At 39.5% G+C, this 25,056-nt stretch overlaps 1 protein-coding gene across 1 annotated transcript in view; it reads left to right on the top strand.

Annotated features, from left to right (window-relative positions):
- The window catches only part of LOC133365023 (serine/threonine-protein kinase PLK4-like), a 28,635-nt gene extending 4,779 nt beyond the window's left edge, over positions 1 to 23,856 (top strand). Inside the window, exons 3-16 of the mRNA XM_061586213.1 lie at positions 33 to 128; positions 208 to 322; positions 1,195 to 2,215; positions 7,610 to 7,710; positions 9,957 to 10,315; positions 11,685 to 11,786; positions 12,944 to 13,046; positions 14,699 to 14,848; positions 15,367 to 15,497; positions 18,846 to 18,934; positions 19,078 to 19,228; positions 19,755 to 19,895; positions 20,880 to 20,986; positions 23,463 to 23,856. Of these exons, the coding sequence (XP_061442197.1) occupies positions 33 to 128; positions 208 to 322; positions 1,195 to 2,215; positions 7,610 to 7,710; positions 9,957 to 10,315; positions 11,685 to 11,786; positions 12,944 to 13,046; positions 14,699 to 14,848; positions 15,367 to 15,497; positions 18,846 to 18,934; positions 19,078 to 19,228; positions 19,755 to 19,895; positions 20,880 to 20,986; positions 23,463 to 23,562 (2,766 nt within the window). The 3' untranslated portion in view covers positions 23,563 to 23,856. The remainder of the gene's footprint in view (positions 1 to 32; positions 129 to 207; positions 323 to 1,194; positions 2,216 to 7,609; positions 7,711 to 9,956; positions 10,316 to 11,684; positions 11,787 to 12,943; positions 13,047 to 14,698; positions 14,849 to 15,366; positions 15,498 to 18,845; positions 18,935 to 19,077; positions 19,229 to 19,754; positions 19,896 to 20,879; positions 20,987 to 23,462) is intronic.
- The last annotated feature ends 1,200 nt before the right edge of the window (positions 23,857 to 25,056 follow it).

Below are 25,056 nucleotides of genomic sequence, written 5' to 3'. Positions count from 1 at the left end.
AGTTTAGGGAAATCCTTTTTATGTCTTTTCAGATTGACAAAAAGGCCATGCATAAAGTTGGAATGGTGCAGAGAGTTCAAAATGAAGTGAAGATACATTGTCAACTAAAGCATCCCTCTATACTTGAGGTAAGAATTTACACTAAGAACTGGAAACACTTGCAATTTGAGCTTCAATCTATGCTAATACTAATTTTTCTCTTTCTAGCTGTATAACTACTTTGAAGACAGTAATTATGTGTACCTGATACTGGAGATGTGTCATAATGGAGAAATGAGCAGATATTTAAAGAATAGAAATAACCGCTTCTCTGAAGAAGAAGGTAGGGTTGAAATATTGCTTATGATTGCACTCTCAAGCAGCCTTTCTGGCTGTCCAACAAGTAAATAGGTTGGGATCCAAACAACTACTTTATGCCCACCCAGGGCTTGGACATAGCAAGTGGGATTATTTTTTTTTCTTTAGACATAGTGGACTTCCATGTCTGTAAGACAGTGCTTTTGAAAGTCACCCTTTCTTTCAGAAGTGATTTCCTATACAGCATGTGAGGCTGCAGTTTGGGAAACACAATCCCCAAATTCGCAATAAGCATGTGGAGTTTGTTGTGCTTGCCTTTGGATCCTGACCATATAGTTTTGTTCTGCAGCTAACATAACTCTTAATTATTATGCTGCTATCAATTTTTGTACGGGTGTAATACGCTTCTTAAAGGTTGATAAATGTGAAACTCTTGGCTACATGCAACGGAAACAAGCACAAAAATGCAAATAAATCTATATTATCATTATATAAACAGTTGGCAAACATGGGAATCCAATACTGATTGTAAAGAAAATTAAAAATAGTCTAAATAAATAATTTAAATGCATAATTCCTCTGTGCGATGTGTAAAATAGTAACTCTTTAATCAGAAATGATTCCTTGGTTGTGCTGTTTCACTTCTTAGAGACTGACAAATATATTAGTTTTGTATGGAATTCAACCGTTATTGTACTAAATTTTGGGATGTGCTGGAGCACTTACACTGATTCATTTGTAAGGCTCATTAGTTGCTTGTTTGAGGAACAGCTCAATTTTTGAGTTGCAATAATTCTCATTGAATATCTTAAATTAAAAGAAACAAATCTGGTTAGCAAACTCAAAGACAAGATAACAAAAAATGCTTTTTAACATCTCCTTTTTTATTCTATGTAGTTCGGAACTTCATGCACCAGATTATTACAGGGATGTTATATCTTCATTCCCATGGAATATTGCACCGGGACCTTACACTGTCTAATCTTTTACTAACCAACAATATGAACATCAAGATTGCTGACTTTGGACTTGCAACCCAACTGACAATGCCTCATGAAAAGCACTACACGATGTGTGGAACTCCTAATTACATTTCTCCAGAAATAGCCACAAGAAGTGCGCATGGGCTTGAATCTGATGTCTGGTCCTTGGGGTGTATGTTGTTCACTCTTCTTGCTGGAAGGCCACCTTTTGATACCAATACAGTAAAGAACACCTTGAACAAAGTGGTGCTGGCAGATTATGAAATGCCAATGTTTTTGTCAGAAGAGGCCCAAGACCTTATTCACCAGTTACTTCGCAAAAATCCAGCAGATCGTTTAAGCCTTTCGTCTGTATTGGATCATCCTTTTATGTCCAGGTGTAGCTCAGGAAGAAGTAAAGATCTGGGAACTGTAGAGGATTCAATAGACAGCGGAAATGCCACCATTTCTACAGCCTCTCCCAGTGTCAGTACAAGTGGCTGCTTAAAGGAAAAGAAAAGACTTATAGGGGGTCAGACGCTTCCCAACAAAATTGCCATTCTTCCTAAGAATAAGAATGCCGGTGAAGTTTCATCTGGGTACGGAAGTAGTTCTCATAATTTGGGACTTCCAGCAAAAGAAACGGGCAATACTAGTAGGGGAAGAGCAATGCAACTGCTTGAAGATAGACCTCATTCACGCTACCTCAGGAGGGCACACTCCTCTGAAAGATCAGGCACATCCCATAGTCAGAGTCAAGGAGTACTAAATCGTGTGGAGAGATGCCATTCCATGGAAGTCCTCTCAAAGCCCAGAGGAGGACTAATAGAAAATATAAAGGACTTTTCACCTGCAAATAGTCATGATGATATTCCTACTGTATTTAAAGAAAAGCTTCCCACTAGCTCTGGCTCAATGGAAGAACATCTCTCTCCACCGGTGAAAGAGCATACTCAGTAAGAATCTGTTACTTACAGCTGTGTTTTTTGAGTGCATCCTGTAATTGGTGTCCTTATAACATAATGGCCTTGTCTGGATGTAATGCTAAACTATGTTAGTTCACTGAGCCCTGGTCTCATCAGTTCTGCACTCCTCTTTACTTCAGCACACCTGTGAGCAAATCAGAAGCTTTCACTTTAGTTTTTAACTGAGATCCAGCATGATTAATTAATCACAAACTGATTAATTTTAACTATGGTTAGGGAAATGAACCAACTTTGAACTCTGGTTCATAAATTTGGCTTGTTTCATTTCAGTACACCATAATTGAGATTAACCACAGTTGTGGATTTGAACATAACACTTCACTGTGGTTAACTGAAAATAGAAACTTCTATCTCCTTGTGGATGCTGTGGAATAGGAGTGTGGAGCACATAATGCTAGACGATAGTTTGTCATTTTGTCCAAACCAGCTATGTAAAAGGTATGAGGTTGCTGGTGACAGCAGAAAGGGGAGGAGGCAGAGCCTCTGTGACTAAAGGGAATATCACTTCAGCTGTACATAAGAGTGGATCACAGAAGGCGGGAAAGGTCTACTCATGACTTTAAAAAATAGTGTAGTTTTCAGGTAAACCCTGTTCCTGGTAGGCTACTTGTGCACCCAAAGGACTCAGAATCTTTACTGTAGTCAATCCAATGATTTCTCTATAGCTGCTGTTTTGCAGGTGACAAATAGATGGGGAAAAGTTCTAGCTGGCATAGGCAACTTCTGGATATGGGACCCTTTAAGTTATTATATTATTATTATTATTATTATTATTATTATATATTTATTAGTCACCCATCTGGCTGGTTGTCCAGCCACTCTGGGCGACGTACAAAGTAAATACATTAAACATTAAAATGTTAAAATATTAGAACCCAACAATAAAAACTTAACCCAACCCAAAGGCTTGCCTGAAGAACCAGGTCTTCAAAGTCCGGCGGAAGCTCATCATCGAAGGGGCATGGCGGAGATCATTTGGGAGAGAATTCCACAGGGTGGGGGCCACTATTGAAAAGGCCCTCCCTCTGGTCCTCACCAGTCTGGCTGTTTTAACCGGTGGGATCGAGAGAAGGTCTTCTGAGGCTGATCTTGTTGAGCGGCATCCCTGCCGATGCTGGAGGCACTCCTTCAGATAGACTGGCCCGAAACTGTATAGGGATTTAAAGGTCAAAACCAACACCTTGAATTGGGCTCGGTAAGCAACCGGTAGCCAGTGCAACTCCTTCAGCACTGGAGTGATGTGATCCTGCCGGCGGCTGCCTTTAATCAGACGAGCCGCTGCATTCTGTACCAGTTGCAACTTCCGGACCGTTTTCAAGGGTAACCCCACGTAAAGCGCATTACAGTAGTCTAGGCGAGAGGTGACCAGGGCATGTACTGCTGGTGGGAGCAGATGATTGGGGAGGTAGGGGCGCAGCCTCCATATCAGATGGAGTTGATACAGCGCCGCCTGGCTCACAGCCGAAACCTGAGCCTCCATGGACAGCTGGGAATCAAGGATGACCCCCAGGCTGCGGACCTGGTCTTTCAGGGGCAAATGTACCCCATTGAGCACCAGGTCTATATCCCCTAACCCTCCCTTGTCTCCCACAAACAGTACCTCGGTTTTGTCTGGATTCAGCTTCAGCTTATTCCTTCCCATCCAGCCACTCACCGACTTCAGGCACTTGGACAGGGTTTCTACAGCCAATCTTGGTGAAGATTTAAATGAGAGATAGAGCTGTGTGTCATCTGCATATTGATGACACCGCAGCCCAAAACTCCTGATGATTGCCCCCAGCAGCTTTATATAGATGTTAAACAGCATCGGAGAGAGGATAGAACCCTGTGGCACCCCACAAGTGAGAGGCCAAGGATCCGACATCTCCTCCTCCAATGCCACTCTTTGGTACCTACCAGAGAGGAAGGAGTGGAACCACTGCAATACAGTGCCTCCTACGCCTAACCTCTCCAGGCGGTTTAAGAGGATAGCGTGGTCAACGGTATCAAAAGCCGCTGAGAGATCAAGGAGAACAAGGAAGGTGCATTTGCCTCTATCCCACGCCCTCCTCATATCATCCACCAAGGCGACCAAGGCTGTTTCAGTCCCATGTCCAGGCCTGAAGCCCGATTGAGATGGATCCAGTTACATTCTGTTTATCATAAGACTGAGTTTGACCAATTTCAGTCAACATATGTATTGGGGTATTGAGCAGCTGCTACAGCATTAACAAGTGACAACTTCTTTCAGAAGGTCACAGCCATTTCTGGACCGGGATAGCCTGACCACTGTTGTCCACGCACCGGTAACCTCCAGGCTGGATTACTGTAATGCTCTCTATATTGGGCTGCCCTTGAGGCTGGTCCGGAAGCTGCAGCTGGTGTAAAATGCAGCGGCAAGACTGCTCATTGGGGCAGGGTATTGCCAGCATGTCACCCTGCTGCTGAAGGAATTGCACTGGCTGCCCATTTGCTACCGGGCCGTTCAAGGTTTCAGTTTTGGTGTACAAAGCCCTATACAGCTTGGGAACAGGATACCTGAAAGACCGTCTTACCCCTTATATACCCAGTCGATCACTGCGCTGTGCAGGTGAGGGCCTCCTGCAGATACCATCTTATCAGGAGGTTCGTTCTGCACAATATAGGAAACGGACCTTTAGCAGCACTGACCCTGTGGAATTCCCTCTCCTTGAATGTTAGCCAGGCACCATTTATTTTATTTTATTTTTATTTTAATAATTTATATCCCGCCCTAGTTCATAGAATTCAGAGCGGCGAACAATAACAATATCCAATACAATCTAAAATAGCAATAATAAGAGTACAATAACAACATTAAAAATCAATTAAATGTTTAAAAGCTAAACGAAACAAAAAAGTTTTTAACTGACGGCGAAAGTCCATGAGTGAAGGAGAATGTCGGATCTCTGGTGGCAGATTATTCCATAGGATGGGCGCTATGGTCGAGAAGGCTTTATTTCTAGTATTGGGACGGCGGATTATAAAGGTGGATGGGATGATGAGAGAGTGTTCGAAATGTATTCTTGTCGGTCGCTGAGGTTTAAATTCCGGAACACGATTTGATAAATATATTGGTGCTAAACCATTTAGAGCTTTAAAAGTTAATACTAAGATTTTAAACTGATGACGGAATGAGATTGGAAGCCAGTGAAGTTGATAAAGCAGAGGCGTGGTGTGTGTCTGTGGGCTTGCTCTGGTCAGCATTCTTGCCGTCGCTCTCTGTATCAGCTTAAGCGGGCGAAGTGATCTTGCAGATAGTCCAATATATAGGGAGTTGCAATAGTCCAGTCTTGAGGTCACAAGAGCCTGTGTCACTTGCTTCAAGTCTGACATCTCTAAAAAAGGACGGAGTTGACGGACTAGTTTTAATTGAGAGAAAGCACTTCTGGATACTGTTGCAATTTGAGGTTCAAGGGACAGAGCGGAATCTAAGATAATACCCAAACTCCGAACTTGGGATTTCAGAGGGAGTGGGACCCCGTCTAAGGTAAGTAGGTTTTTAATTTCATGAGACGGTCTTTGTCCAATTAACAGAACCTCCGTCTTCTCTGGATTAAGTTTTAATTTATTCCTATTAGTCCAGTTTTGTATGGCAACCAGGCATTGGTTTAGGGGACGGACCGCCTCTATGGTATCTGGAGGGAAAGAATAGTAGAGTTGGGTGTCATCTGCGTATTGATGGTAGTGTATTCCGAATTCGCGGATAATCCTTCCTAGGGGCTCCATATAAATATTGAATAACATTGGGGATAATACGGAGCCTTGGGGGACACCGTATCGTACTGGCCAAACCTTGGATGAGAAATTTTCAAGGACAACTCTTTGTAGCCTGCCCTCCAGAAAGGAGCGGAGCCATTGTAGTACCGTTCCTCGGCATCCTATACTAAAGAGACACGGTCTAAGAGAATGGTATGATCAATAGTGTCGAATGCGGCCGACAGGTCTAGCAGAATTAAGTAAGTTAGATTTCCTCTATCCAATTCAAGTCGTAGATCATCTACCAGTGCTGTTAGCAATGTTTCGGTCCCATGTTTTGGTCGAAAGCCTGATTGGAAGGGATCATAGCAATCATTAGTATCTATAAATGTTTGAAGTTGTGTGGCTACAGCTTGTTCAATAACCTTACTGATAAAAGATAAGTTAGATACTGGACGGAAATTGGTAAGAAGTGTGGGGTCAAGGGAAGGCTTCTTCAGTAAAGGAACTACAATTGCTTCTTTCAATGTCTTGGGAACATGGCCTTGTTGGAGTGAGGCATTAATTATCACACAGAGCCAGTTCGCAAGTTGAGCTTTTGATGTTTTTATAAGCCATGAAGGGCAGACATCAAGTGAGCAGTTTGTCGGTCTCATTTTGGTGAGAAGTTGGGGGATATCAACCGGTAAGATAAGTTGAAAGTTCGTAAATTGGGATGGGAGAACAGTTTCAGATGGATTGTCATTGGATTCTGCCAGTTTGGCTACATCAATTTCTGATGGAATATCATTATGTTCTGCTATTTTAATAGAGTCCAAGGTGGAGCGAATCTGATCTATCTTAGTTTCAAAGAATGTGGCAAACTCCTGGCAACGGGATTGAGAATGGGCTATATCAGAAGCCGGCTGTTTACCATCTCTATCTTTTTGGCGCCTGTTGAAGACCTTCCTCTTTCAACAAGCCTTTTAAGTTGAGACCTATCCCAGTGTTGGATTTGCTTTTTAATATGTGTTGGGTTTTTTTTAAAAACAATGTGTTTTTAACCCTTTTAAAAAGATGTTTTTAAAGTTTTTTTTAAAATGTTTTTAATGTTGTTTTGTTTTAATGTATTTTAAGGTCTGTTTTTATGATGTTTTAAAGTGTTTTTAGCGTTTTTGTTTGTCGCCCTGGGCTCCTGCTGGGAGGAAGGGTGGGATATAAATCTAATAATAATAATAATAATAATAATAATAATAATAAATGTCAACATAAACTCTACCACATCTTTCACAGAATGTATTATTTAAAAGGTGTTTTCACAAAATGCATCTAGGCCATTATTTCTTTTGTTTGTAGCCATGGATCACTATTGCAGATAATTGGCCTGCATTAATTTTCAGCTGTTACCTTTATACTCAGAAATGGTTTTATGCTAAGAAATATACTAAGAGAGTGAACATCTCAAATTTTACATAGTACCATTTGAGTATGAGAAATTGTAAATTGTAAAAAACAAAGTTTCTCTCTTTACTAGCTTAAAATATTAGGACTATGTAGTGGAATCTGTTCTTTATATCTTGTGGTAGCGATATCATATGTTCCATCATTAGAATTTATTCTAATTTGTGATCAATATGTTATTTGTATCAATATTTATGAGAGTACTTATGAGTAATTATTTGTCTGTAGTTCAAATTATCAGTGTCCAATGAAGCCCAGCACTGGTTTATTAGAACCGAAGGTCCAAGATGAAACAATGCATCAGTGGCTTGGAAATATGCAACTAAATGGTATGGATTTATTTAATCAGAGTGTTTTATTGCCTGAGTGTTAAACACACTGAATCTCTCCAGAACAGACCATTCTTATAAGCAGAGCTTACATAGGTAGACTGTGTGTCCGTCTGAGGGCAATGATATGGCTCAAAAAATTAAATTAATTTTGAAGGGATTCCATGTGAATATGAAATTACCATAGATGATGAAATGTGTTATGGATTGTGGAGTAACTGTGTAGAGCAAGGGAAGCCAATGTGGTGCCCTCCAGATGTTAGACTCCAACTCCAATCAGCCCTAGCTGGCATGGTCAGTTGTCAAGGAGGATGAAAGTTGTAGTCCAGCAATATCTGGAGGGCACCACATTGGCTATCCCTGGTGTAGAGTTTTAAGACCATTTGAAGGTAGGTCATAGGTCTGTGTAGGTTTATTAGGAGCTTGTTCTGTGAAGAAGGCTTTTGGGTATTGCAGGTCTGACCTAGCGGAACTGTACTGGCCTACATTTTGTAATTATGAGTGTTGTCTTGGATTCTCCGTGTACTTTGACAGTACCTCTGCATACTTAACTTTACTGTGGAGAAGCAAAAAAATACCACTTGAAGGAACAGGTTGTAGCGATGGATAATGCTGCAGAATACTCATCGCACCACTTTTTTCTGAGCCACATTGCACAATGTCGAGCCCATGTTTGCCATTGTTTTCATAGAGATGCTGTCAATCCTATGTATAGATGAGCATCCATATAATGCTTGAGTCCTATGGGATGCAGTCCAGTCTTGTGTGTTCAGTGGGTGTTGGGCTACCTAATGGCTCAAAGGTAGGGGGAAATTCTGCCCTTACAAGAATCTTGCCAAGTGCTTTCTCGCCTCCTCCAAAGAGTGTGTGGCAGTCATTCATCTATATGGGAAAAATAAAGGGATGCACTTGGGCCATCAGTAGGGTGGAGGCTAATCCCAGCTTCTGGTGACCCCAGAGTCAGAGGTGAGTGGCAGGTTTAGCCAGAGCTTGGAAAAGTTACTTTTTTAAACTACAACTCCCATCAGCTCCAGCCAGCATGGCCACTGGATTGGGCTGAAGGGAGTTGTAGTTCAAAAAAGTAACTTTTCCAAGCTCTGCTCCCTTTCCGCTGAATTCTGTGTTGCATTTCTTTGTAACACTTGAGTGTGCCAGAATGTTTGGAACTGGCTTTAGTTTATTGATATACAACATTGCTATGTTTCAAATGAAGCAACATAAACAGTCCCTGGGAAGATACCCATTATAAAGTATGATAACTGAATGTGCTATTATCACTTATTATGGAAGCAAAGCGGAAGAACAGAGAACAGGATTCTATTCTGAACAGCTGCTATGAACTAAAACTTCAACAATATAAGTAGTATAAGACTTTTTCATTTTTTAGAAATGAGTTCACTTTTCTGAAAGTAATAAGATGTCATCTTGAAACAGCTTAACTGCGTAGAGAGGTAAAGGATGAAAACAGCAAATGATTATTATATTAACATTGCTGCAGAAGGGTGGGCGGAAGGAAGAATAACATGAACAGAAGGGATGGAGGAGCTTTTGATCTCCTGCATCATATTACATCATTTATTGAAAGAGCACAGAATGCAGCTGTAATTTAACCAAGGACTACTTAAATCTTCTCAGACATTTTCTTTTGTTTTGAATTTACCAGGAATGCCTTGGGGAGTTGTAACCATAGGACATGCCGTTTGGATTATTGGAATCCTCAAGCAATTTTCTTCTTAATTTGTTTTTAATTGCTTCTGTAGTTTGACAGAAGGAGGGAATGAGATAATTCATGCACTTTACCAGAACAGATGTGGTGCTGCTGTTTTGATACCATCCCAAATGCTTTATATCACCACTCCCAGTCCATCTGTTTGTATTGAAGGCAAGAACCACGAACCTGATGTTCAGTCTCTTTCAGCAGAATTAAGCTTAAACAAGGAAAAAACACCTTTTCAGTAAATATTTAAGGAGGCTGTTGCTATTCACACCTGTGTCAACCAATTTTTCTGAATAATTATTTTATGTAACACAGTACTTAGCTTATTATGCATACAACAATAAATGGTAAACACTTTATGAGTTGGTGTCAGTTTGTAAGTAGACAAAAATGACACATTGCTTCCGTTTTGAAAATGCTTAACTGGTCTCATTTATACTTACATACAAAACATTTTTTCTCCTACAAGAGCTAAGAAGCTCCTGTAATGCATTTTTCAAATCATTAAAACATTCCTTTGCTGCTTCAGCTCAGACACAGGAACCTTCATATAACAGCAACATTAAGAACGCAAAAGGAGATTATCAATTCCATCTTGGTGTGCCTCAAGAAACACTGAAAAATGCATGGAATGGCTTAAAAGGGAAAAGATTTCCTGACTGTGTACAATCAACAGCACCAGCTATAGGACCACAGGCCATCAGGAAATACACTGCTGAGAAGGTTCTGACACTGCCTGCATTTGGTCTGCATCTATTGTCTGAAAGCAGAAAAAACAGAGGCAAAGGGCCACAATATGGACGTGCAAAACCTACACTGCGAAGTATTGTATCTCCTCTCAATGCTCATAGACTAAAACCAATCAGACAAAAAACAAAAATTGCGGTGGTATGTACTGTGTTATATTTCGAAACGATAGTTGCTAAAGAATTGCAGTAACTATTTTATAAAAATGGAGTTCTTTAGTGTTTTAAAAAAACAACAAACTGTTACAACATAAACCAATTTGCTTGAACAGTATTAATCTTCTCTACTTAGCAGCACAGCACTGGACATTCAACATCTTTAAACTTGATAATCAGTTGACAAGAACAGTAGCTTTGTTTCATTTTTAAAGACACACACCTCCACTAATAGACTGGTCCTGTGCATTGGGTTTAGCTGAATTGGCACAAGCACCGACTTGTGCTGCTGCAACTAAAATCTTTTCATGTTCCTGACTTGCAAGACAGAGTTGGCCAGTTTTTATCTGATTGCTAGAAAACCAGCCCCCATGAGATATGCCACAAAGGGTCATGGGGACTCTGACCTTGATCTTTGGTGAAATATTTCATGGAGGGTGGTTTTCTAGCAGTCAGATGAAAACTGGCTGGCTCTGCCTTGCTTGCCAGGAATGGGAATGGGTTCTGGTACCGATACAGCTAAACCCAGTGCAGATGACTGGGTTGTTTAGATGTTGTGCTCTGACAAAGTCTGGAAGTAACCATGGAGAATAGAATGCTGATGGCTACTTCTGCATTGGCGGTGAAGCTGTAGTTGTGGCCTATAGTGACCTGTCCTATCCCCAACTTTGCTTGAACAATGCCTGATTGGATCAGCCCCTTAAGAATTGCTCATATGCATACTTAAGTACAGGGTTTTGGACTTTTGGTCTCCAAAAATCAGAGGGGGAGTAAGGATGATAACTTCTGTTGGGTTTCATTCTGTTAGGAAGTGTGTACATTTTTGATAAGAATCAATTTCTTAACACAGCGTTAAGATAATATCCTACCTCTTTTGTGTATTTATGTCAACATCAAACACAAGTGTACATAGATTTAAATTCATTTATTGAACTTAAATGAATAAATGTATCTGGTCAGTCCTTACTTATTTTTCCTTCCTAGATTTCCTTTCCAGTATTGCTACCATCGCACTCTATTGTGTTTCCCTCTCTTGTTTTTGCTCTCATGGTGTTGTTTTCCGCCTTAATCCTCCCATCTTTTCCCCTGCATTTGTAAATCCAATAAGGTTGGAACATCCTGATTGGCTACCTCATGAATCGACACCAACCTCATAGTTATTCAGTGATACTGAAAATAGAATCTCCTCTGTTCAGGTTGATAGCACTTACTAGGAGTATAAAAACAAGTTCTTGACTGAAGAATTTTAGTTCATTTTGCTTTCAGTATTGTGAAAGAAGAAAAGGGTCTTTACATGGGATTTCTTGCAAAAGCATTTTATTTACGCTGTGTTCTGTTTTCAACATACATTCTAGGTGAATATTCTAGATACAGGAGTATACATGGAATTCCTAAAAGAATACAATTCACAAGAGTTTGTAAAAGAAGTTCTGAGGATATCTTGTGATGGAAGTGCGGTGAGTACTAATTTATATTCCTTCTAACTTCATGGGTAATATTGAAAGAATGTGTTTATGTCAATGTTACTAAGATGTAATATGCCTCATGTTACACTGAAAATTGTGCACTATTTGATGCAGTAAGGTCTTGCCTAAGAAAGCTTGTTCCACAATGTTTTTGCTTCTGGAAATTAGGGTTTTTCCCCAGGCATTATATATACAGCTTAACACTGAGCCCTCTTTTTATGCTAAATGCTTATATGTCAAATGCGTATATGTGAAATCTAGATGTTCGTTATAAGTATCTGTCTTAATTCTTACTATCTTTGAACTTCAATGGAAACTCAATATAACACGTCTTATTGTACCACAGAATGGGATACATACTACAGGTGTTACCGTGTCTCCTGAGAAAATACTGTATACTCTTTTTTTTTTTGGCTATACCTCTTTTCTTTCTTCCTCCATGCTCCGTGTCTCTGGTGAGTCCCCTGTTTGCCTCCCATGGGTTTTTGAGTCTTTTTTCCTCTCAGCATTTTTAAAAATCTCTTTGCTGACATCCCGCTCCCACCCTTTTCCTTCCTGGCCTTTTTTCCCTAAGGGACACTTGTCTCTCGGGTCTTCTTCAAGTTCTTACATTGTCTGTGGAGCTTTATTATTACAGTAACTTGTTCTTCCCTCTGTTACCCTTCCTATTTCTTCCTTTCCACTCAGTTCTGCAGCGGCGGGATTTTTGCCTCTCTAGGAACCTGTACTGTACGAGCAGGCTTTAACCTTTACAGTGTTGTTTTCATTATAATATGGAAGCTCTATACTGCAGGTGCATCCTTTGTCCCCTGACCCCTGCGCTATAATAAGCTTTCAATGTATGTATACTCTTTTTCTGGTAAAATTGCTGGCACAATTCATTGAAAGGTATCTGATTTGACTGTAATCAGTTTGGTCTTTAAAAGCACTGACCTAACTTAAAATTCTGTACCTATGAAACTGTAGATAATTTTGGTTGGTGAGGATAGCCAACTGTTCTTTTTTTGAGAAAACAGGGACTTTAGACTTGACCACACGTATCAAATATTACAGTATTCTATATTGCTGAACAAGTAATTCATTTTTCAGAAAGAACTGTTAGGTACATACCTCTTTGCATATGATATTGTGTCTTTCTGTGTATTAAGGTCACAGTTTACCACCCAAATGAAGGAAGAGGCAGCCCTCTTAACGATAAACCACCACCACCTCCTGAAGACTTAAATATATACAGTTTTGACAACTTGTTAGGTAAGGTGTATTTTTATGGGCCCATTTAGAAACTGTGTCAGGGATCCCAACAACCAAGTGTTCTACACACCCAAAGGGGTTTTGAGCTTATGTTTCTTATCCCACTTCCCATGCTACATAGATAACTGCTTCTGAAAATGAGAACTTCAAAAGTAGCACGCGATATAACATAGAGACCTGCTGTTCAGATAAATAAATGAAAAAGGCAAAAGTCCAATAGGGCATATCCAAATCTTTGTAATTCTTTGGATCTTTCCCAATTATTAGTTGGATTCAGACACTTCTACCAGTGGAAAGGGGAAAAGCTATTTTCACCTATTCTTAATTCCCCGTGTCCCCTGAAAGCTGCTCCAGAGGTTTGGGGATCCCAGCAAAATAGCGTGGGAGGTGATGCTGGGGACTGCAGAAGGAAAGGTGGGTCAGCAAAAATCCCCCCTTCCTTCATTGGGAGCCTCCACTGGATCAGAGCTCATTTGTGAAAGGGCAGGTCTGGATCAAACCCTATATATGGATGTTTTTCCCCGTAATTATGTTTCATATGTTTCCCTTTGCCATCAGCATATTTACAGATACCACAGATGCATTAAACTCAGTAATTAAAGTCATTCCACAGATGCATTAAACTCAGTAATTAAAGTGATTTGAATTAAAATACTCACATTATTGAAGTTTTCATACTTCATGTACCATGTAAGCATATTGCCTAACCTGCAGTTGTGGATATTGGAATACTAAAATTTATGAAGAGCATACTGTCTCTTTCTTTCAACAGTAAAAAAATGCATAAATACTGATAAATACATGTAGAAATATGACCAATTAAAAGATGTTGGGTAATCCTATCAATTAGTGTTTATAAAATAAAATATTACTGAGAGTAGCGTCATATGTTCCTGCCTTCATGTGGAATCTTCTTGAAGCCTCTTGTTTAGCAAATGTTCCTCAACATTTAAAGGAGCTCCATAGATTGCTTCTGTATAATAGCTTCCAGGGACTAAAAGACTCTTACCTGGAATGCTTGGCAATGACGTAGAGACTAAGCCTTGCATCTTGCTCATTGCATGGAAATGGTATCTGCAACCCTATCAAGCTTTTGCAGCTTTCAGTGTGCACCTCAGTGTATGATGATGAAGTGTATGATCATAGAATCATAGAATAGTAGAGTTGGAAGGGGCCTACAACGCCGTCAAGTCCAACCTCCTGCTCAGTGCAGGAATCCAGATCAAACCATTCCCAACAGATGCTTGAAGCATGATGGTGATGCTTGAAGAATTAAACAAGGAGCACAGCCTTAGTAGATTGCACATTCCCTTTCTTTGGTATGTGAAAAGACTGTGCTGGTCTGTTGCATGCATAAACTTAGGACTGTGGCCCTTATATCTCGATGTTCCCCAAAACATAAAAAAGGCAGAAGTAAAAATGTTCTGTCTGAATATATTGCACATGGGAGGGTGGGGAGGAGTAGGGAACAGTCAAGAATTAACAGCAGCCTGTTAGTAGGCTTCATAATGGAGCTAGTTTGCAGAATAAATCTATCTGCTAATGCCATATATCAACTTTTGGCAGAAATTAATTTCAAGATTAATAAACATGTTCTGTAAGTGGATAGGTGACTTTAACTACAACAACTTTCTGTTATACATTCATTTTAGAGAAGTACTGGAAAAAGTATCAGTATGCTGCTAAATTTGTGCAGTTGGTAAGATCCAAAACTCCCAAAGTCACTTTCTATACAAGATATGCCAAGTGCATGTTGATGGAAAATTCTCCTCCTGCAGATGTGGAAATTTGTTTTTATGATGGTATGTACCCTTAAACTTTTTTGTACATATCCCTTCAGCCATTAAATCTGTATTAAATTATTAGTCAACTCTCGTTTTTTTAAAAAGCTAGGAGTATTTAACTAAAGCTTAGTTTAACTGATGTTTTTAGGACATGTCAACTATCATACACCACATGCAAATTATCTACTTTTAAAAATCCCAATTTGAAATGTAACACATTAAATGTATATATTTGGGTTTTTGCTTCAGCATCATTAGTAGGAGGAAACTACATTCTTCTAGTGCTTGATTTTATTGGAGATTAAATGTAAATATTAAGAAAAAATTGAAATCAAGCAAATGTTGATACAGTATTCCTCCTGATAGATATCTGATATGAGTGGTACTGGATAGTACTTTTTGTAATTACACTCAATGATAATTGTCTTTGTACTGGAGGTAGTTAAGCATCATCTCATATTTACTACTTCTACTAGAATGGGATTATATTGTCAGTGCTTGTACAGATGAGAAAATAATGTTGTTGTTTTTAATAGGAGCAAAAATCCACAAGACAGCAGGTGTAATTAGAGTAACAGAAAAATCTGGAAAAGCCTACACTATAAAAGAAGAGAGTGAAATTGGATTAGAGAAGGATATACAAATATATGTGGATCATGCAAATGAGGTAAACATTATTTGTATGTTTGAGTGGGCATGATGTACTAGTAAGTTGTTTCAAATGGGAAATCAGCAGACTGGATTCCCTGTATGCATATTATCCCAAATACATGACTTACATTGAAAGATTCCTTTGAAGTCAGGGAGAAAGATCAGTGAAATTTTACTGATTCATATTTACTGATCAGAGTCCATGTTATGCAGCAGGAAGGTAAAAACAAACTGTTGTGTGCCTTCAAGTCGATCAAGACGTATGCTGACCCTATGAATCAGTGACCTTCAATAGCATATGTTGTAAACCGCCCTGTTCAGATCTTGGAAGTTCAGGTCTGTGGCTTCCTTTATGGAGTCAATTCATCTCTTGTTTCGCCTTCCTCTTTTTCTACTCCCTTCTATTTTCCCCAGCATTATTGTCTTTTCTAGTGAATCATGTCTTCTCATGATGTGTCCAAAGTATGATAACCTCAGTTTCATCATTTTAGCTTCCTTATGGCAAAGTATAAGCTCTATAGAACCCTTGACCTCCCGTCTCTTCCTCCAGATTATCTGATGCTGAAGAGAAGATACAAAATCCTAATATCTGAAAAAAAGAAAAAAGCGCAGCGCATGGCCTGGCAAAATTTAATTAAAGATTCCAGGCTGAAAAACTCGGCCGTGCTTTGGAGGCTGGTGGTTAAGGGCTGGCAACCCAACTTGAGGGCCTTGGATTCCCACATCCCGGTTGGCGTCTGGGAATCAGACTTTCGTGGTATTTATGCCAAGACACATAGTAATGTGTGTATGCTGAGGGAGGAGCTGCATTCCCTTTCGGAATGGCCCCCGGTATCTATTTCTGAAATCATCTCCTTTATTAACACACTCAAAACTAGAAAAGCGCCTGGGTGTGACAATATCGTGCCTGAAGTACTGAAGGAGAACATAGACTGGTCAGCTCCAATTTTGGCAGCTTTATTCACTGCTATTGATCAATCCGCGCAAATTCCGGCCAATTGGAGACTTGCAATCGTTATACCTATTTTTAAAAAAGGAAATAGATCCGACCCGGCAAATTACAGGCCTATTAACCTATTGAGTGTTATTAGCAAGCTATATGCCAAACATCTTCTTGAAAAATTAATTAGCTGGCTGGAGGAGGAGAACATCTTAGTTGATGAACAAGCGGGATTCAGGCCAGGGAGATTGACAGTGGACCAAGGGCTTGTTCTTCAACATCTGGCCGAAAAATATACTGCTATGCCAAGAGGGAGGTTATTTGCTGCTTTCATCTATTTTAAGTCGGCATTCGATTCAATCCTCAGGGACAGACTTTGGTTTAAACTGGAGATCACTAATATTGATAGAAGGCTGTTATATTTAATTCGAAGTCTGCATGAAAACACCAGTTTAAGGGTTAGATATAAGAACATAAGAACATAAGAAGAGCCTGCTGGATCAGGCCAGTGGCCCATCTAGTCCAGCATCCTGTTCTCACAGTGGCCAACCAGGTGATGATCGTGCCGGACACCTGTCAGCGCATGTCCCTACTTTTAACGGGGTCAAACAGGGCTGCATTCTTGCCCCGACCCTTTTTAATCTGTATATCAACTCGATAGTCAATAACCTAGCGGTAGTAAATTCCCATCCCCCCAAATTGGCTAACAGACCCTTGTCCATATTACTGTATGCGGATGATGCTGTTCTTCTGTCTCAAACTAGTGTTGGCCTTCGTCGCCTTTTGAGGGCACTCGCTTCATATTGTAATGAGGAAATGTTGAAAATAAATTATGATAAATCTAAGGTTTTGATCTTTACCAAGAAAAAGGCCAATCACTGCTGGCAAATAAACGACCATCTGATCCAGCAGGTTACAGTGTACAGGTACCTGGGAATTATTTTCCATTCCTCTGGTTCCTGGAAATCACAAATTGCCAACGCCATTGCAACTGCTCAGAGGAGCGTAAAGGCATCGCTATCTTTCTTCTACAGTAAAGGGGGACAATATATCCCCTCTGCGATACAGGTTTTTAGTGCCAAGGTATTAGCACAAATGTTGTACGGAGCGCAATTTTGTGCTTTTGATGACTTTGTGTCTTTGGAAGCTATTCAATCTAAATTCCTTAGATCTATACTTGGCCTCCCTTCCTATGTAGTCATACGCCTCGAGGTTGGTCTTCCTCTTATAGAGTCCCGCGTCTGGTTCTATAGAATTAACTACTGGCTTAAGATGATCTTTACCCCTTTAGGGTTGGCCCCCCTGACACTAGAAGATTCTTTTCAGTCTAAGTGGAAGCGGTTCTTGTATAATAAAATCTGTGCCCTTGGTTTTTTGCCCAAGGCTCTTATTGAACTTGGGTTTTCCAAGGCCAAAATGGCCATTCTCCAACAGATCAAGGATATCGAACACCAAACTAATTTAAGTTTGGTTGCGGCATATCCTAATCTGGGTTTATATGGAAGAATATTCTCTCCTGCGTACTATCTGGTAAACTTAACTGTTGTTAAATACAGAAAAGCGTTCACTTTGGCTAGACATAATGTCTTGCCTTCTGCCTTGCTCGAGGGCAGGTATAATAGAGTCCCCTACTGTGAACGGGTTTGCCCATGTGAGAACAGGGAGGTGGAGACAGTAGGACACGTCCTTCTGTATTGTTCTTTCTATCGAGATCTTCGTCATGTCTTTATTACTCCTATTCTACAAGCTTTTCCAGCGGGTCCCGTAGCTGGTTATCTCCATTTCTTGTTAGCGGATTGTAACCCTATGGTTACCACCAAGGTAGCCAAATTTTGTGCAGCCGCTATTATTTGTAGGAAAAAGATACTAGATATGGAGTAAATGTTTTAACTGATATTTATTTCTTTATATTTTCCTGCTTTTATCTTGTGGTTTTTTGTAAGATGTAATTTGTGTATTTTGTATACATACTATCTAGGCTGGTCTGTGACCGAAATAAATTCATTCATTCATTCATTCATTCATTTTAGCTTCTAGTAATAGTTCTGGTTTAATTTGTTCTGACACCCAATTATTTGTCTTTTTCGTGGTTCATGGTATGTGCAAAGCTCTCCTCCAACACCACATTTCAAATGAGTTGATTTTTCTCCTAAACGCTTTTTTCACTGTCCAACTTTCACATCCATACATAGAGATCGGGATACCATGGTCTGAATGATGCTGACTTTAGTGTTCAGTGATATATCTTTGCATTTCAGGACCTTTTCTAGTTCTCTCACAAAACAAACTCCTTCATTTTAATTTATTAGACTGTATAAATATTTTCTATGTTGGCATTGCCCATTCTCCCCGAGTATTACATTCCTGCTTTCTCTGAAGGGGTCAGCATGTTTTAACGAAAGGTGTCTTTATTTTTTAATATAGGGCCATCGCATTTGCCTTGCCCTGGAATCTGCTATTTTGGCAGAAGAAAGAATTGAAGGTGTTCAATTTTTCCCCATTGTTGTTGGGCGGTAAGCAGTCTCTCATGGATTTTTTCCCTCAATTGTATGTTCCCCATTACACTTCTCACACAAAAGTATTAGCTTCTGCCTTTTTATATTCTTAATGGTCGTAAGAAAGTTTAAACATATGAACCTAATTCTTCCATTACCAGGAAACCAGGAAATCCTGAGTCTCCAAAGGCTTTACTACTCCTTCCTGCTTTGGCAGATTCAAGCTCTTCTTCAGTAGATATAGCCTTGATGAAGAGAGATGCTGCCACTAGATCTGACTGTCCAAGTCAAACATCTAACATTAATCCATCTGTAAGTAAACAAGTTCATGCTTTTATTTTAAGTCATAAGAAGCACTGTACTGGAAAGCGAAAATTAATGTCAACTCCTTTTAACAAGCTTAGAGATGACTATTATTATTATTATTATTATTTATTACATTTGTATACTGCCCCATAGCCGAAGCTCTCTGGGCAGTTTACAACAATTAAAAACATTAAAAACAAATATACAAATTTAAAAACGCTTAAAAAAAACAATTTAAAAATACATACTTAAAATGCCTGGAACAAGAGAAGACATGATACAAACAAATCACAATGGATGCTCAATAAACAACAGGAATTATATAACGTCTCCACAAACTTTGTGCAAACAAATAATGGTGAATGCTCAAAACTAGAGCCAATGGTGTTGGCTTGTTGCATATTTTAACTAAGTTTTTAACGGAACACTTGTCAGGTACTGTATACCAGAGAGAGGCATCCACTCTTTAAACACTGAAGCATCTAACTGTTGTATGATTCACAATTGTGATATTTCCATAACTATATTCCAGACGTTGGCATATGTAGGATCTGCATTCACAGCAGCAACGACTGAATCCAGGAGCATCCCAAATCACCCAAATGAATGTGTTGTAAATTCAGTTCAACTGCTGAAGTCTGTCTTTGTAAAGAACGTTGGCTGGGCTTCTCAGGTGAGTTGGTAATCAATAACCAAGCAGAAAAGTCACAGTATCTTGGGCAGAGAGGGAGATGAGAACAAGCTGAGCTATAATGCAGTAGTTGCTATACTTTTACTAAAGAGGAACTAACAGTATAATTTATGATGCACATATCAGCTCTGGGTAGTATTCAACACTATTCCTACTCAGAGTAGACCCATTGAAATTAATGGACATGACTAATTTAGGCATATTAATTTCAGTAGGTCAAATCCCACTCTAAGTGAGTAGGACTAGTGTTGAATACCATCTTCTGTTCCCTGTCCAGACACACACACACACCCCACTTTGTTTGCTTACTTGCTTCAATATCTGTTGCAGATCAGGAAGTAGTTAGTGGAAGAATACAAAGCTGTATGCCTGGCTCCTTTCTGCACTTTAAACTAGAATGTGTTCACCATGAAAAATTGTTAGAATTAACGTGCATATGAATTTCTCGAGTTAAACAAAATGCTAACTAGGTTGCACAAGTGAAGTAAAATCTGAATTCCGCATTGCCTAACTCAATAGGCAAGTGCTCTGTCTTGTATGACAGAAGACACAGAGTGGACTGCATCCAAATTCTACTGTCTTCTGGAGGAATGAGTCTTTTCTCTGAAGAAAGTGAACCTTTGGATGCAACCTAGTAAGGCTGACTCTGGCTATCAAGCAGAGTTTAGGTGGTTGTCTTTTTGCCAGTAAAAGATACACATTCTCTCTCCTGTAGTGGTACTGATTGCGTCTGGAGCCATTTTATGTCTCTGAAACAGCAGCTCTATGCAATAGCATCTCTGCCACATGTGGCAGTCTATAGATCATACATCAGTTCTGAGTTGATGTTCTTTGTAGTCATTTAACTGTACATGCTGTGCCAATCCATGCTAATAAAACTTATAGACTAGAAAAATAAAATGTTTGAAAATAGTCCATTGTCATATGATGTGAGCTAATTCTATAATGAAACTTTTTCCCTACTAGCTGACTAGTGGAGCAGTATGGGTTCAGTTTAATGATGGATCCCAGCTGGTTGCTCAAGCTGGAATTTCCTCCATCACATATACATTTCCTGCTGGAAATACAGTTAGGTGAGTGTCACTGGTAATAGTTGCAGCATATTCCTGCCATTTCAATTACTTTCATAACTTTTCTTTCCTTGTTTTAATATTTTTTTTTACTGGAATCACAAAATCTAGAAGAGATATACGATACGAACAAAACCATCCACAAAGGCAAATTAACATTATATTACTAATCCACATATTCTGGCTTCTCTTCAGATTATATAAATGTTTCGCCTTTTAATTTCATAACTTTTTGTATTGGTACTCCGTGGCGCAGAGTGGTAAGCGGCGGTAATGCAGCCGAAAGCTCTGCTCACGGCCAGAGTTTGATTCCAATGGAAGGAGGAAGTCAAATCTCTGGTAAAACGGGTCGAGGTCCACTCAGCCTTCCATCCATCTGTGGTCGGTAAAATGAGTACCCAGCATATGCTGGGGGGTAAAGAAAGGCCGGGGAAGGAACTGGCAATCCCACCCCATATATACAGTCTGCCTAGTAAACGTCCCTATGAATCAGTGACCTCCAAGAGCATCTGCCATGAACCACCTTGTTCAGATCTTGTAAGTTCAGGTCTGTGGCTTCCTTTATGGAATCATTCCATCTCTTGTTTGGCCTTCCTTTTTTTCTACTCCCTTCAGTGACAGTTCTGGTTTAATTTGTTCTGACACCCAATTACTTGTCTTTTTCCCAGTCCATGGTATGCGCAAAGCTCTCCTCCAACACCACATTTCAAATGAGTTGATTTTTCTCTTATCATACCGAAAATGTTGAACAAACTTTTTGAATTGAATTTTATTCTCCTGACTAAAAGCATCAAACTAGATTTGGAAAAATGGGAGAAGGTACATTAGGCTTGGCTTGGCAGAATAGCAATGATTAAATCAAATGTTACACCAAAATTACTTTTGATGTATTGCCAGTAGAATTAATTAAATATAAATTTAATAACTGGCATCACTCAATAAATCATTTCAAATGAGTTGATTTTTCTCTTATCCGCTTTTTTCACTGTCCATTTTCACATCCATACATAGAGATTGGGAATACCATGGTCTGAATGATCCTGTCTTTAGTGTTCAGTGATACGTCTTTGCATTTGAGGATCTTTTCTAGTTCTCTCATAGCTGCCCTCCCCAGTCCTAGCCTTCTTCTGATTTCCCACAATTCCTAGTTCTTCTCTGTTTCCTACTTTTGCATTCCAGTCTCCCATGATTATCAGCACATCTTGTTTTGGTGTGTGATCAATTTCTTCCTGTACTTCTGCATAATTCCAATTCCTCTTCTTCTGCGTTTGTCGTTGGAGCATAGACTTGGATGATGGTTATGTTAATAGGTTTCCCATTTAATCTCATTGATATCACTCGCTCAGACCTTGCATTGTAGCTCCTAATTGCTTTTCCTACATCACTTCCTACTATTAAAGCAACCTCATTTCTTCTTAATTTCTCATTTCCTGCATAAAATATTTTGTAGTTGCCTGATTGGAAATGTCCCATTCCCGTCCGTCTTAATTCACTCATGCCAAGTATTGCAATGTTGATACATTCCATTTCTTGCTTGACAATTTCTAACTTTCCTTGGTACATGCTTCTCACGTTCCATGTTCCTACTGTGTGCATCATACAACTCCGGACTCTCCTTTCGCATCTGTGCGCATCAGCCTCTGGGCTTCCTTTCGGCTTTGACCCAGCGCTACTTGTACTTGTCCTTTGTTCTTCCCCAGTAGTTCAGTGAGTGCCTTCTGACCTGGGGGTCTCATCTTCCAGCACTATCTTGTGTTGCATTTTGGATACTCTGTTCATAGGGTTTTTGTGGTAAGAGATATTCAGAGGTGGGTTACCATTGCCTTCCTCCGAGTCTGGATGCATCTTAGTTTGGTGTCTCAGCTTTGACCATTTTGCCTTGGGTGCCCCTGCTAGGAGTCTAGCCTCTTGGTCTAGACTCCTGACGGCATTGCTCTCGGCTTCTTCAACACTCAAACCCCCTCACCACGTTAAGTTGTGCATCCTAGAGGAGGGACCTGCAGAGAGTGGATTACATTGGAAGGCTGCTGTAAAAGCTGCTGTTTCTCAGCATAATCCTCCAACTGTTTTAGAACAGTGAACTACATTGCTCTTTCAGCCCAATCCACAATATGGGGATAACCAATAAGTAGCATGGTAGGGTTATACTCTCTCAGCTTCAGTTCAACTGGGAACATGCAATGGAGTCTACTGTTAGGGAACACTGCAGAACTGTTGTATACCACACAGAACCTGAAGTATACTACATGTCTAAAATTTGAGTTTAGATTGATTAATGCATATACATTTGTTTTCCACTATGAAATTCCTTTTGTATCTCACTGGAATTAGCATTTCACTGCCAATATTATCATATTAACCTAACTATAAATCACTATTGGACCAAAATGTGACCTTGCTGAAGTGGGTATGTTGTCTCATTTGTCTCTTACATGTGTTCCATTAAATCTACTCATCTGGAACTTTTGCTGTTTGCTAGGTATGGAGAAAATGATAAATTGCCAGAGTACATCAAAGAAAAGTTGCATTGTTTATCTTCCATTCTGGTAATGTTTACCAATCCAGTGGGTCCCCGCTGAGAAACTGTTGGAATATGAAGGCTCTGAAAAATAACTTGGTGGTAATGAAGAGAAATTACTACTATAGTGAATGAAGCACTTCGATGAGCTTAGACCTTCCTGGCTGGAGTTAAAACATATGGTGATAAAGAGTTGCTGTGTTCTGCTTTGCTAAGCACTTGTAAAGCTTTTTAAAAGTAAGATCAATCAAGGCAAAATTATTTGCATTTTAATATAACGGATTATAGGAATTTGCTGTGACCACCACTTACAGTTACTTTTCATGAATGGAGTCTGAACTCTATGTGTTTGTGTGTGAGTGTTTGTGTGTATGTATTCTCTGCTGTTCTTATATCTCTGAAATCAAAACACATCTCTGCTGCTGCAGTATTTGTGCCTGTAAATATCTTGTATTTTATGTTATTTCCAGCTAATATGTAAAGTGTATTGTTTTATATTTTTGTAACTGTTTTTCTAATGAAATATCCCTACAACAAGGCTTAAAAAAATAAAGGCAGTGGTAACTGTACAGATCCCTTGCTTTTTTAAAACACAAATGCTTAGGTATACTCTACTAGATACACTAATTTGTCAATAAAATTGCACTTCTATAATAGGAATCCATAATCATTTGTACACTTGCATGTAGAGCTAGAGCTATATCCAATCCAAGTACGAAATTAGTTGCTTCTTACTGAAAGAATCCATGTAAATCTACCTTTTTCCAAAGGGGAGATAGTTATGTGTACTGTGATATTTTCCCAGCCAAAGTAGTGTTTCAGATTTCACACTAATTTGCAGGTAAGAAAATAGTAACTGAACCAACTATTTTGCCTCAGTGTAATAGCTTGTGGCTTCATTATCTCACACTTCACAAAAAGCTTACAACTTTCTCCATGACATGTACAGAAACAACTTGAGTTCTCCAAAAAGGTTCTTGGCCTGCTGTACCACAGTATTGCAAATGGAGAACTTGACACACATTTAGGCTCTAATCCTTACTCTTTAAGGTCTGATGGTGTTTTGATGTGTTTTTGGTGCTTTTGTTTGCCGCCCTGGGCTTCTGCTGGGAGGATGGGCGGGATATAAATCAAATAAATAAATAAATTCAATACATGCCTACTCAGAAGTAAGCTCCATTGGGTTCAATGGAACTTACTCCCAGGTAAATGTGTATTGGATTGCAGCCTTAGCCACTACATAAAGAACTACATTGTCCTACTAGAAGATGGAACAGGCTGGGACAAAACTACTTTTTCTCTCTGCAGTTGAGCTTTCTCAGTGGTCATAATGTAACTGAATGCATTTGTTTTTTCTTGCTTATTAACAATCTAAAAAACATAACATATCTTTGTATAATACCATGGACATTCTACATAAAAACCAAAAGTAGCTATTTCAGCTCATTAAAAAATCCACATGAAGCAGTATCTTCATTAGGCCAATCAGAATGTCACACAGTGTGCAAGCTTCATGTTCTGCAGAACGTTTTAGCAAGCCTACTTTGGACACATC

This window comes from Rhineura floridana, chromosome 10, assembly GCF_030035675.1.
Source record: "Rhineura floridana isolate rRhiFlo1 chromosome 10, rRhiFlo1.hap2, whole genome shotgun sequence".
In the NCBI taxonomy this organism is placed as follows: Eukaryota; Metazoa; Chordata; class Lepidosauria; order Squamata; family Rhineuridae; genus Rhineura; species Rhineura floridana.
The sequence above is the reverse complement of the archived record's forward strand: the minus strand, read 5'-3'. Positions and strand labels throughout refer to the sequence as shown.